The sequence below is a fragment of the Balaenoptera physalus genome (genome assembly GCF_965194825.1).
Source record: "Balaenoptera physalus genome assembly, chromosome: 2".
Lineage (NCBI taxonomy): Eukaryota > Metazoa > Chordata > Mammalia > Artiodactyla > Balaenopteridae > Balaenoptera > Balaenoptera physalus.
In genome coordinates this window covers 32,887,479-32,902,076 of record NC_138883.1, presented here as the reverse complement: position 1 = coordinate 32,902,076, position 14,598 = coordinate 32,887,479, and the positions used below count along the sequence as shown (strand labels likewise).

Genomic DNA, 14,598 nt, shown 5'->3' with positions numbered 1-14,598 from the left:
ACTTCAGGCAAGGAGTGAAAGCTTAAACACTCCTGACCAGAGTCCTTACTGTGAACCACTAAGGTAGAAACCTACGACCCAATTTTTGAAGAGAAACAAACTCCAAAGTAGGAATGCTTTACACCATTATCATATTCTTCCCCTGAATGGTAAGGTCAGAATCTGGTTTATTAAAAATGCATAAGCTTTCTACTTTTACAAAACATTTGGCTTTTTACTAATGTCCTTTTGTTACAATGAGAAATACTCTAAAAAGTAAACCAATTTTCTTTGACTATCCTCTCTGTTCACACGTCCTGATTAAATAAGTGCTAATCTAGTCTACTCCAAGGTAGGGTAGAATAGACTACAATATTTATATTAACACTGGAACAGAAATAAAAAAGGAAAAGAATTTTTCAGAACTATAATATCTGGGTGGGACAGCCTTATTTAGATCATTCCCCCCACCAAGATCACTTTAGAATCCATCAACTTGCATGCTATTTTCCAACTTAAGAAATAGTTAATAATGCCTTCTTTATGGAAAGCTGTATGTTGATGGCTGTTAACTGACACTTGAAAATGAGACAATTAAATGTTAAGTACATTAATAAAATCCCTAGCTGTTGGCACAGATAAATCTTTTTAGCCTACTGTTATGGTCAGTAAGTGCAGGTTTAGGGACTTCCCTGGCGGTCCAGTGGTTAAGACTCCACGCTCCCAATGCAGGGGGTGCGAGTCTGATCCCTGGTCAGGGAACTAAGATCCCACATGCCCTACAGCATGGCCAAAAAAGAATAAAAATAAGTGCAGGTTTATGCAAGAACAGAAGCTGTGGATCTGAGCAGGGAAATCAGCTGGGGTCTTCACTGATACCAAGCTGTCTTCCTGATTAGGAAGGAGTACCTTCCTTATTACAATAACTAAGGATAAAAATGTCCCTCTGTCTCTAAGCAAACAAGAAAAGTCCTCATCTTCGAAAGGCCAAAAGGCTGTTATCTTAATCTTAAAAAAAGCCTATTTAAAAAAGAAACAACAAAAAACAAAAAAACCCACCTAACAGATCACAGAACTGTGAAGAAATTTGTACTCTGATTTCAAATATATGAAATACAAATCCTTCATGAATAAATTTTACTATTAATGCATGGTCAGTTTGTTTTGGGTTTAATTATGTCAACAAAGTATCTTACTTATTCCATTCTTCCTCTACCGGTTTAAGGATAAATAATAAAAAATGTCTTGCCATTTAAACTTAATACAAGCAACGAGTACACAACAATTACAAACCAAAAATGAACTCAATTCTTGGTCTGAGGAATAACAGGCCAAGTCACAATCCCTGATTAAGGAGAGGGGCAGGATGTGCTGTCACAGGAAATGCCATGGCAATAGGTGACCTCTTCGGAAGCAATTTTGGAAATCTTATTTCTCTGGAACATTCAAATAACAAAGTCATATGGACAAAATGGTTCTAAATCCAAATTTGATTCTGAAAGTTTTCAAAGGCCAAAAGTTCAACATTAGAGACAGAAACATAAATAGCTACAGTTTACAGTTTTTCAGACAAGTAAAAACTATAGATTAATCTCTCTTTTATACTATCTGAACTACTACAACATAGAAAGAATTACCTATAATAATTAAATAATTATTGCAATATATATAATTGTATATAATATATATAATTAAAGATGTCTTTTCTCTGTTTTGCTTTAATAATGCAAGTATTAGAAATCATTTTAGCATGCTAGACGTAGTTTCTGGTTTACACTTAACGCCACAAAGTTAGAAATGTTATGTTCTATCACTAATGACATACCTGTAGTATGTCCCTATAAAAGCTACTATTTTACTCTGTGTAACTTTCACTGTCAAAAAACCAATATAATACCTCTTTATTCGTTAACAGTACAATTTAACTCATTTGTGAAATTTGAAACTATCATTCTACTTGTGGCAAATTTTAAAGAACCAACCTACTCACTATAATTAAAAATAAAACCCTGCCTGATGTCAACCTAGTTAAAAAGGGAGTTCCTGCCATACACCTGATACTGTTGTGCTAAGTAAGCACTGCATCCTCACCAGTAGTCCTGTGAGGCAGATGTATCTAAATTTTACAATTTACAATTGTAAATTTTACAAATAAGCAATCTGAGGTTTAGCAGTATTAAGCTAACTTGCCCAAGGGAGCTAGCAAATGACAGAGCCAGGATTCAAACTCAGCTACGTCTAATCCTAAAACTCCAGTTAGATCTTAACCATAACCTCCCAAGGTTGTAAGTAATTCCCCATCTGTTGCGAATAAGTGCCACATCCCAAACCATCAGGATTAGATACCCAATGTCTCAATAAGTGATTTTTATAGAATCAGAAAGACAGCCATTAATTTTTAAAATAAAATCAACAATTCATTTAAAGAATGAAATGAGAATATGCACACTAGCTCTGTTAAAATTTTAAGTTCCAACTGAAACATCCAATGTTTAAGTTCAAGTGTGAATATTTCCCCAAATACACCTAGAACAAAGATATATTAAAAAACAAAACAAACAAACAAAACCCTCCATCACAGTGTAAAAATAAAATAAAATAAAATACCCACAGCTTAATCAGATAAATAACTTCCAAGATTTCTGAGAATATAAGACACTGCAAAATTTAGCATGAAAGAAGTCATATTAGATTCTTTCACTTTTATTTAGACCATCCTATCATTTCCGACTATAGCTCTGTAATGCAAATGAGAGAAAAGGAAGATTACCAATAATTTTAAAAAGCTATGCCTCAAATCATATTATATTGGTGACATGTATTTTAACAACCAATATATTTACTCAATATCAACTATGTGCCAAATACTATTCTAGGCACTGGGGATACAGCAGTGAACAAAAACAAAGCTCCCTGTTCTCAAATTCTAGAAAGTAAATAAACACATTATTGGTGATTTCATATCCACTAGATGATCCTGCCAACATCTGGGCCTCTCAGTTCCTTGAACTCCTCTCCTCCAATGATCTCATCTCCTGCCCTTCCTTGGCCAGATCCCTATACCTTCTCATTACCAGCAACTTCAATCTCCCAATTTCAAGCACCTTGTTCTCTGATCACTACTTCCCAATAACCCACCTTCAACAATCCTTTGACCCCACTGTGACCTGTAATTAATTGATCCTACCTGTCCCCACCCCATCCCAACCCCTACATGGTCATTCAATCCCTTGCATTAATACTCCCTTGCATACATCCTCAACTGTTCGCAAAACCTCTGCTGATTCTCTACCTGTAGAGACTCACCTGTAACCATTCAGGTTAAGAGTGACTAGGAAAAAACTATTATCACATGATTAATTTAACTTTAAATTCATTATCAAGTACCTCTTAAACCACACATTCCCTAATCCCTTCACCCTCGTAGATAATTTCTTACCTCTTTTCACAAGCCTCCGACACCTCCTCCCTCACCCTTAATTTCAAATGGTGTCCTTCTTCCTATTTTCCTGAGGTAACTAAAGCAATTAGAGAACAACTTCCCCAAGCTTCCACCATATCTGCCCATCCTTCCTACTTTACTATTAATGTACTGTCCAAGATCCTACCTAAAGCCATCAAATTTTCCCTCTACTACATCATCCCAACAGCTTGCAAACTTACCATTATTTCTCTCAGCTTAAAAACAAAATTAAAGCGAAAAAAAAAGTATTCCTTTCTCTAGCTATAACCTCATTTCTCTGCTCTCCTTCTGAGCTAAATTCTTCAAAAAAGTTGTCTGTGTTGGCTGCCTACAATTTCTCTCTTCTCATTAACTTAAACTCACTGGAATATATAAAGATTTTACTCCTGTCACACTACCAAAACTGCTCTGGAAGTCACCAAAGACTTCCACACGGCTAAACCAAGAGTCAGTTCTCAGTCCTCATTAATTTGATCTACCAATAATATGAAGTACTTTTGAATTGGCTTCTAAGATATCACCCTCTCTGCCCCACCAAATTCATCTCCCTCTACTCTCCCCCTCACTTATTCTTCTGCAGCTTCACAGGGTTCCTTTTAACCTAATTTATTCACTGCTCAATCCCCAGTGCCTAGAACACACATGGTACATAGTTGGCACTTAATAAATATTTGTTAAATGAATATGTATGTGTCTCTTTCTGTGTGCGTCAGGCAATAAACAGATCAACTATAGTCATTACAAACCAACATAGCGTAATGTATATAGCCCTATTGGCCTCAACAGTTTTCTGAATTTTTATATTAAAATAATAAAATTATAAACACATTTCATTAAAGACCAGAACTGGATCACTTGAATGTTCTGAGTGAACAAAATGAAATGGCTATAACTGAAACACAATGAAGAGATGCAGAAAACAAAACTCAAAAATTGCAAGGAGATGCTTATTTTCACCAGCAATCTTTGGTGAGACAGCAAGTCCAGGCTTGGCTCCAGTGGTGATCCAGGAAGTGCCTCAGAGTAGGACCTGTATGTTTTTCACCACTGAAAAATATTTTTTTCTTCTAGCACAGTGTCTGGCATGTAATAAACATTAAGGCATCTGGTGACTGAAGATCTCATTGTAAGGTACTTCCATTTTCCTCTTTAAAATTAGCTGTACTTATCCTCAGGCTCTTGTCCAAAAATGCTGAGACTGAGTTAAGCATTACAGACTCACTTGCTCCTTAGTAATAGTGGTGATAAGTAATTATTGAAATAAATTATAACAAGCATAATATGTTAGGAAAAAATTTTTAATTTGACAAACCTCTGAGAATAGAAAACATAAGGGTCTATAAAAAAAAAAATCTCATTCTAACATGCCAAAATATACTTGATTAACACTGGGTGGAATTAAAATTAAATTCAATTTCAGTCCTACATATATTTACATTCTAAAAATAATGTCATGAAAACAGAATAATCTTAGTTTTAATCCAAAGCCAACCGCTTTAGGATAAAGACTATAACGGGGAAAAAAAAAAAACTAAGAAAAAGATTATTAAGTTTAAGGAACAAAGTTCTCAGTTCAAAGTTGATGCATACTAACTGCATCAATTAGCAAAGTTGTTAAGATTTTCCTGTGCCTTTAGCTTTATGTTAACAACTTAATTTATGAGCCACATGCAGAAAAAATATTAATTAATACATAGTAAGCAAAACACAACGATCAGTGTCAGGCAGAGTGAGTTCCCAATACCATAAATCGCCTCAAACAAACAAACAGAAAAATACAATTTAAAAGATATGGTGGCTAATACTTACACAAGGCAGCTGAGGTCTGCCAGGTCATCAATGAAGTCAAATAACTGACTGATATCATATGTGATAGAGGGGCTGTTGGGATTCATTCTCTTCAGATGTTCTTCATACATTTTACAAACACCTAAGAGAGAGGGGAAAACCAAGATCTTACAATTGTATGAACTTTAGATATGAGTAGCGTTATATGCTAATATCATAATATTTATTTTTACAAAATTGGGCTGGGAAAAGAACAGTAAGTTGATCACTTTTGTTTTCACTGTTGCCACTAGCAAATTTTAAAAAATTTTATAAATTCACCAGAATGTTGGTATCTTGTGCCTTAATAATAAAACTTTTTTTTTTTTGGCTGCACCGTGCACAGCTTGTGGCACTTAGTTCCCTGACCAGGGATTGAACCTGGGTCCCCTGCCGTGGAAGCGCAGTGTCCTAACCACTGGATCGCCGGGGAATTCCGACAGTGTGTGTCTTAGCAGGTTTTTCAATAAATAAATATGTTCTATCCTGTACATACAGGTCTTCATGTACCTCTAAATTGACTTCATAAATTTCCTAAGAAAAAGTAATATTCAACCACAGAGTTGTCAAAAGCCATCTTAGTAAGGGTTTTTGATTGGTACTGGTACACACACTGTGATCAGAAACATCACTCATAAGTTCCTTCATAGAAAGGGTGAAATGGAAAGGAAGTAAAAACCTTTTACAATGACGGAAATTTCATTGTAGCACTGACCCACAGTTACCATCATACTTAGCGGTGAAAGACTGAATGCTTTCCCACTCAGATTAGAAGAACACTAGAATATCCGCTCTTCCTCTCTTATTCAACATTGTATTGGAGGTTCTAGTCAGGTTGATTTGGCAAGGAAAAGAAATAACAAGCATTCAGATTGGAAAGGAAGAAGTGTACCTATCTCTATTCACAAATGACATGATCTTATATACAGAATATCTTAAGGAAACTACAAAACACAAACTATTAGAACTAATAAATGAGTGCAGCAAGATTGCATGATATAAGATCAATATACAAAAATCAATATTTCTATATCCCAACAATAATCTGAAAATGAAATAAATAGCATCAAAAAAGAATTCTTATGAATAAATTTAATAAAAAAGATGCAAGACACACACTGAAAACTATAAAATGTCACTGAAAGTAAAGATTTAAATAAATGGAATGCTATCTCATGTTCATGGAATGGGTGACTCAATATCAAGATGGTCATACTCCCCCAAATGATCTATAAATTTAATGCAATCCATATCAAAATCTGAAGTACTTTTGCAGAAACTGAGAAGTTGATCCTAAATTTGATACAGAAATACAGGGGTCTAGGATAGTCAAAACAATATTGAAAAAGAACAAAGTTGGAAGACTCACACTTCCTGATTCCAAAACTACAGTAATCAAGACAGTGTGGTACTGCTTATGCATAAAGACAGGCACACAGATTAATGGAATAGAAGCAAGAGTCCACAAATAAACCCTCACATCTATGGTCAACTGCTTTTTGACAAAGAGACCAAGACAATCCAATGGACAAAGAGTAGTTTTATTAACAAACGGTGCTAGGACAACTGTACATTCACATGCAAAAGAAAGAACTTGGATCCATCTCACGCCATGTATAAATATTCACTCAAAATGGCCCCGAGGGCTTCCCTGGTGGCGCAGTGGTTGAGAGTCTGCCTGCCGGGGCAGGGGACACGGGTTCGAGCCCTGGTCTGGGAAGATCCCACATGCCGCGGAGCAGCTGGGCCCGCTCGCCACAACTACTGAGCCTGCGCGTATGGAGCCTGTGCTCCGCAACGGGAAAGGCCGCCCTGCACACTGCGATGAAGAGTGGCCCCCGCTCGCCACAACTGGAGAAAGCCCTCGCACGGAAATGAAGACCCAACACAGCCAAAAATAAATAAATTAATTAATTAATTTAAAAAAAAATGGCCCTGAGACTTAAATGTAAGAGTCAAAACTATAAAACCCTTGGAAGAAAATACAGATACAAATCTTTTTGACTTTGAATAAGGCAATGGCTTCTTAGATAAGTTGGACTTCATCAAAATTTAAACCTTTTGTGAGAATCTGCCTGCCAATGCAGGGGACAAGGGTTCGAGCCCTGGTATGGGAAGATCTCACATGTCGCGGAGCGACTAGGCCCGTGAGACACAATTGCTGAGCCTGCGCGTCTGGAGCCTCTGCTCCGCAACAAGAGAGGCCGCGATAGTGAGAGGCCCGCGCACCGCGATGAAGAGTGGCCCCCGCTTGCCACAACTAGAGAAAGCCCTCGCACAGAAACGAAGACCCAACACAGCCATAAATAAAAATAAATAAATTAATTAAAAAAAAAATTTAAACCTTTTGTACGTCAAAGGACACTATCAAGAAAGTGAAAAGACATACCACAGACTAGGAGAAAATCTTTGCAAAACATATATCTGATAAAGGACTGTTATCAAAAATACACAAAGAACTCCTAAAATTCAACAATAGGAAAACAAACAACTCAATTTAAAAAATGGGCAAAAGATCTGAATAGACACCTCACCAGAGAAGATATACAGAAGGAAAATAAGTGTTATGAAAAGATGCCCAACATCACGACATGAGGAGATTGCAAATTAAAATAATGAGGCATCACTATACATCTATTAGAATGGCAAAAAAATCCCAAACACTGACAATACCAAATGCTGCCACAGGAGCTCTCATTCACTGCTGGTGAGAATGCAAAATGATATAGCCACACCTGAAGACAGATTGTCAGTTTCTTACAAAGCTAAATACAGCCTTACTATAGGATCCAACAATCATACTCCTCAGTATTTACCCAAAGGAGTTGAAAGCTCAGGTCCACACAAAAACCTACACAGTAATGTTTATAGCAGCTTTAAACAACCAAGATATCCTTCAATAGGTGATGGATAACCAAACTGTGGTATATCCATACAATGGACTATTATTCAGCAATAAAATGAAACGAGCCATCAAGCCACGAAAAGCATGGAGAAACCTTAAAAACATATTGCTAGGTGAAAGAGTCCATCTGAAAAAGCTACATATTATAATTCCAACCATACAACATTCTGGAAAAGGTGAAACTATGGAGATATTATAAAGATCAGTGGTTGTCAGAGGTTTGGGGGGAGAGATGGATGAGTAGGTGGAGCACAGGGGATTTTTTGGGTAGTAAACGGTCATTACACATGTCAAAATCCACAGAATGTTCAACGCAAACATTAATGTAAACTACAGACTTTAGTTAATAATGTATCAGTATTAATTCTACAATTGTAATAAACGTGTCAAACTAATACAGGATGTAAATAATAGGGAAAACTGGGAGGGCGTGGGAAGGAAGCACGGGTATGATAGAACTGTACTTTCTAACCAATTTTCCTGTAAACCTGAAACTACTCTAAAAAAAACTAAATCTATTAATTTTGTTTGTTTTTTTGTTTTTGTTTTTGGCTGCGGTGGGTCTTCGTTGCCGCACGCGGGCTTTCTCTAGTTGCGGCGAGCAGGGGCCACTCCTCGTTGCGGTGCGCGGGCCTCTCACTGTGGTGGCCTCTCTTGTTGCGGAGCACGGGCTCTAGGTGCGCAGGCTCAGTAGTTGTGGTGCACGAGCTTAGTTGCTCCACGGCATGTGGGATCTTCCCGGACCAGGGCTCGAACCCGTGTCCCCTGCATTGGCAGGCGGACTCCCAACGACTGTGCCACCAGGGAAGCCCAAATCTATTAATTTTAAAAAAGGGATGCGGGGAGGGAAAGCTCTGTATTCCAGAGGAATATTAACTACTATAACGAAGAAAATTACCATTTGGCAACCACCATGTGAGAACTGATTCCAGTATTTCCATTTTAACTTTTAAAATGGAAAATAAACCACCATTTCTAATTTTAAAAGAAAGAAAAAAAAAAAGAGCTATCAAGCCACAAAAAGACATGGAAGAACCTTAAATACATACTGCTAAGTGAAAAAAGCCAGTCTGAAAGGGCTACATATGGCAATGATTCCAATTCTATGGCAAGGCAAAAACAATGGAGGCAGCAAGGAGACCAGTGGTTGCCAGGCAGCAGGGATGGGGTGAAGAGGGATGAACAGGTGGAGCACAGGGGATTTTTAGGACAGTGAGCCTATTTTATATGATACTGTAATGGTCGATACATGACATTAGGCATTTGGCAAAACCCACAGAACTGCACAACACAAAGAATGAACCCTAATGTAAACTATGGACTTTAATAATAATGTATCAATACTGGTTCATCAACTGTAACCAATGTACCATACCAATGCAAGATTTATTAATAGGGGAAACTGGGGTTAGGGAGAAGTATATGGGAACTCTCTGTACTTGCTGTTCAATTTTTCTTTAAACCTAAAACTGCTCTAGAAATAAAGTGTATTCATTAAAAAGACAGTGTATGTACAAAGTCTACCTTAATGGCAAGTAAGGATATCAGCAGAGGAAGGGACCTGAGAAAAGAACAAGAGCCTTGCTCTTCTAGAGCAGAATCTGATGGCAGGATCAGGAAAGCTTAGAAGCTGTCTCTAATTACTACAAGTAGCTTTTTTCCCCCCACAGGTCTACCCATTGTTGGTTTTAAATGAAGAGATTTTAAGTCTAACCCTGTTAGTTTCAGATAATCAACAAATTCAGGGACATGCCCGCAGCAAAAACACCGACTATAAAATCTTTATAGGAAGAAGTGAAGAATGTGCAATTTGCTAGACAGGGTGCAGGGTGGTTTACTTGATGTAATGATTAAATGTAAAGATGAATCCAATTTGCGATGATCCAATCTATGTGCTCTCATCTAATGGTTTACCGAGGGCTAACACTTCCCTTCAGGGTGGTGCCAGCTTATCAAATGTACAGGAAAGTATACTGATTTGGTTCCATCTGCCTTTATTCACTGAGGTATTTTTTACTTTTTAACATTCTGATGGACTAGCTTTTAACATTTATTTGTTTAATAAGCAGACCATTAGGTTCTGTAGGCACTATTAGGTTCCTCGGGCCTGCCTTAACAACTCTATAGTGCTTGAGTTTAACCACAATATATAAGGAATACCTGTAAAATATTTACATAACACAGTAACAAAACAACATAACAAATAACAGAACATTTACATAACAATCAGAGGCTTGGGAAAGTCATTATATAATGAGCTTGATTAAAAAAAAGTAAAGTAATATTTGCAACAGAAAAAGACAGTATATATAATTTATATTTCAAATATTCAACAAATACGGTCCTAAATATCTACTTTTCTTGCTCAAATTAACAATGCAAGAAATCTGGAGAAAAAAACAAACCCAAGACACCTGAGAGTTGCAGCACCTACCACTCTCACCCCGGGCCAGCGTCAACAAGCCGGGTGGACAGTAGCGTGGGAGTGGGGAGTCTCTACAGCCCGGCCCCCCCACCCCCAACACCTCCCCACCCCCGAAACAAACTCAAAGATTTCTACCCCTCGACTAGTGTTTAAACTTACCTTCCATGCATTCATTCACAGATTCATAGTCAGCATAAGTTCTGCCTTCTGGTCTCTTGGTAGGCTGTACCAGCAAAATGGTGTGAGACTGTGGAGGGAAAAGTGATTTCAATATAAGTTTCCAACTCATATTTGAGAAATTCGTAGTATGAGATAGAATCTCCATTCATGACAAATGATCATTGGTTATTAAAACACTATTAATCAGGGAGCTCCTTCTACAATACTTATGCCTTTGCCCAAGTGTAGCACCAGAAGCTGGATTACCTTCTGTAAGGTCTCTCTTAGCCTCCCAGTCCTTAATGAGTGCTTTCTCAAACTTTTATTGCACTTACTGACGGCAAGTACTCAGCATAAGCTACCCTGTACTGTTTTTTCTCTTTTGCACCTATCTTCCTAGGCAGATTATAAACCTGCTTAGGTGTTCTATCTCCACTGGTCACTTTCTAGCTCTAGCCCTACTAAGTCCCTAGTAAAAACAGATAATGGGCTGATGAAAGGAGAGAAAAAGGAAGACACTATAATGACTGCAAGCACTGCATCAATCTATGTTCTTTTTCTAACTTTAGCACAACAGTGAAGTCACATCTTACCAGGGATTAGATTCAAGCATTAAGGCGTAAGATAAATTGGCAATATAAAATTAGTATATATAGTTAACATTACCCTAGAAAATCCATTACATTATTCACCTAGTAGATGACTCACCTTAAGGGGCTATGTTGTACCAAAATAATGTATTTTTAAACTCTAGAATCACACAAAATAGCTAGAGGATCACATTGTAGGAGATGTGAACAGGCCTAAAGAACAGCAGATAGACTTTTATCTTCCATCTCACCCTCACTGGGGAGCACGTTTTTGTTAGTGGGTCTATTTCAGGGTTTCTCAACCTTGGCACTATTACATTTGGGGCTGGAAGATTCCTTGCTGCAGAGGCTGTCCTGTGCATTGCAGGACGTTCGGCAGTATCCCTGGCCTATTCCCACTAAATACCAGTCGTACCTGCACTCCCCTCTCCTGGCCAAGGTGTGACAACCAAAAATGCCTCCAGAACACTGGTCTGTTGAGGGTACACCCCCTTCTAATTTTTTGCCAAGTGTGTTAAGGCTTATTAATTAAATTCAAGTATGATGTAACCTCACTGTAAACCCAATCCTAAATCAAACTATTCATATTTTTCTCTTCTGCTGTACTATTATTTTTGGGTAAAAAACAAACAAAATCTCCTAATTACAGGAAGCAAACTGTTTTGAAATGATCAGAATTTTTAACCACCAACAATCTGCAACTGAAATAGCTGATGCCTAGACTTTCTGAACAAATCACCCCCAAAATAGTACTTTGAACAAAATATGAAAAACAAAGGAATTTATCATACTCCTCCCTCCCCATCAAGAGCTGAGTCATTCTGATTAAAAGTTTGAGGATTTGAAATAAAACAGAACTTGATGACAAGAGATGAAAAGTAATTCTCACCTATAACGACCTGAACACAATCAAGGCCTTTCTAAAATAGTGAGTAAAAGCTAAAGAAAGCAGTATATTAGATTACTTGTTATTTATAAGTTTTTATAAGTCACCAGTAGTTTCAATAGGTCGTATGTTGAGAAGAAAATTAATTTATAAACTACATTAGCATTCCTGCAAAAGGGCCTGCCCCATACACTAGCCATACCAGTTGCTACTATATTACTTTTGTTCTTATTCTAATGCAAAATAAAGGATTAAGTCACTTAAGAGAGTAAAGATATGGAAATGCCTATACAGTATGCTTTTTATATCTACCCTTAAAGTGAACCTGAGCGAAGTTTACTGTTTTCAGTACTTACTGCCCAAAGACAAGCCTTAAAAATTAAGAACAAGAAATGACTAAATTTACAGAGCTGTAGTCAAAATGGTTATTATTCTTAAGTGGCAGTGCCTTTCTGTCACCAGTTTAAGATCATAATACCTCTCAAACCAATTTTGGTCACTTTCTTCTTATTGGAGCCATTTTTGGAACCCTTTCGTTTTACTAAAAATCCAAATATATTTGCCCTATCAATTTTTTCCTTCTTCTGGACAGATTTGGTCCTGGCTTTCCTTAGGGTACTCTTTCTCAGGGGAATGACCAATTCATATATATATATATACGTATATACACACACACAGACATACAAAACATAAGTACATACAGTTAAACACATATATTTATATTTGCCACAATAGGAAGATAACATTGTGAAACCTAAATCAGAAAAATAAAATTTATGCAGAATTACCTTAATAAAATCCTTATTCTGATTACCAAGTGGCTTTGACTCACTCTAATGAATAGTTAATCTGGCTTTGTTAACTTTTTTAAAGTCTCACAAACATGAACCCTAAGAATAGTCATTCTACTGCTGCAGAAATACTACAGTGCATAACATTGGCTCTTTAGCTTCAAATGCTTCTCCCCAACTACCAAAAAGAAAAAAAAAAAAAAAGAAATTGAAGCTGGTATCTTCAGTAAAGCAAAAGTACTTAAGACTTTTGAACCAACAATTGTTCACTTTAAATACAAATTCCAATTTTTAATTCTATTTGAAATGATAAGGAATTATCACTGATATTTGTTCAACGAGAATGGGTTGTTGATATTAACTGCTGTCATTTTCCCAGATTTTGATCTAAGCATTTTAATACAATACCAAATAGTGACATAAAAGGCAGAGAAAGAAGGAAACTCAGAGATGAAACGACTTGCCCAAGGTCACATTGCTAGTTATAACAAAACGGAAACTGGAAACCCAGTCTTCTAATTCCTAGTCCTCTTTGGGAGATTATGTTGGGTCAAACATTGAAATTCAGAAAAGGACAACCTGAAAAAAGTTCCTTGTTAACAATAGCTTCATAATCTGTTAATAACTGCAGCAACCAGAAAACGAAAATTGAAGTGTGGAAGTATCCATGACTCCTCAGAATCCCTGTGAGCGTCTCCTTTTTGCGGATTACAAAATACACACACACAAGCAAAAAACAAAAAACCACCAACAACCCTTCCCACCCACTCCACTACCAACCCGGTCAGATTCTAAGGAACCTGGACCTTCAGCTGAACCTATCTTTTCAGCCTCCAGCCCCAATTGAATATAAATAACGATAAGCACAGGATTAAGGGCTGAAAAAACAAAAAAAACCCAAAAAAACCCACACCAAACCAGGCCTCTGGAGGTCTTAGAGAAAAGGAAAAATATTACATATTTTTCCAAAAAGGCAGAGCACAGAAAAACAAAAGCGAATAGCTGAGAGAGCACGCTACAAAGCAAAGACGACCCCTCCTGGCCCACACGCTGGGTGCAGTAGACTCAATCTGTCAGCCTCGGGACAGGATTGTCATACATCCCTCGGCCATTGTTCACACAGGAAGCTAGAGAGTTTGGAGGGAAAGGGCAGCCTCCCCACGCCTGCCTCTACCAAGCAGCAATCGGGAGAAAGAGCATCCTCCGCACCGCACGCTTTGCCCGAGCCAGCCGGCGGGCGCGCAACCGCAGGGCGGACCCTGGCTCCGGGGCCTACCGCCAGGCCCAGCGTCTCCGCGGCGGGAAGGGGAAGGGTCGACCCACATGCCGGAGGGCCGAGCAGCAGCATGCTCGCGCCGGATTGGGTGGGGAGAAGATGTATGGGCTGGGGTCACCCTGGAGGCTGGGGGCTCGGGGAGCCGGTTAGGCTTTTCTCACCATCGCGCCAAACTGTCGCTGCAGCCGTTGCCGACTCCTCTGCCGACTCCGCCGCCGACTCCGCCGCAGCCCACGAGTTTGGCCGCAACGCAGCCAACAGCCAATGCCCGCGAGATGAGCCGCCGGAAGTCGTCAG

At 38.2% G+C, this 14,598-nt stretch overlaps 1 protein-coding gene across 1 annotated transcript in view; it reads right to left on the bottom strand.

Moving 5' to 3' along the window:
* ERH (ERH mRNA splicing and mitosis factor) overlaps positions 1–14,598 on the bottom strand; it is a 16,293-nt gene extending 1,695 nt beyond the window's left edge. Inside the window, exons 1-3 of the mRNA XM_082451958.1 lie at positions 14,463–14,598; positions 10,759–10,846; positions 5,252–5,372 (exon numbers count right to left, since the gene is read on the bottom strand). Of these exons, the coding sequence (XP_082308084.1) occupies positions 5,252–5,372; positions 10,759–10,846; positions 14,463–14,465 (212 nt within the window). The 5' untranslated portion in view covers positions 14,466–14,598. The remainder of the gene's footprint in view (positions 1–5,251; positions 5,373–10,758; positions 10,847–14,462) is intronic.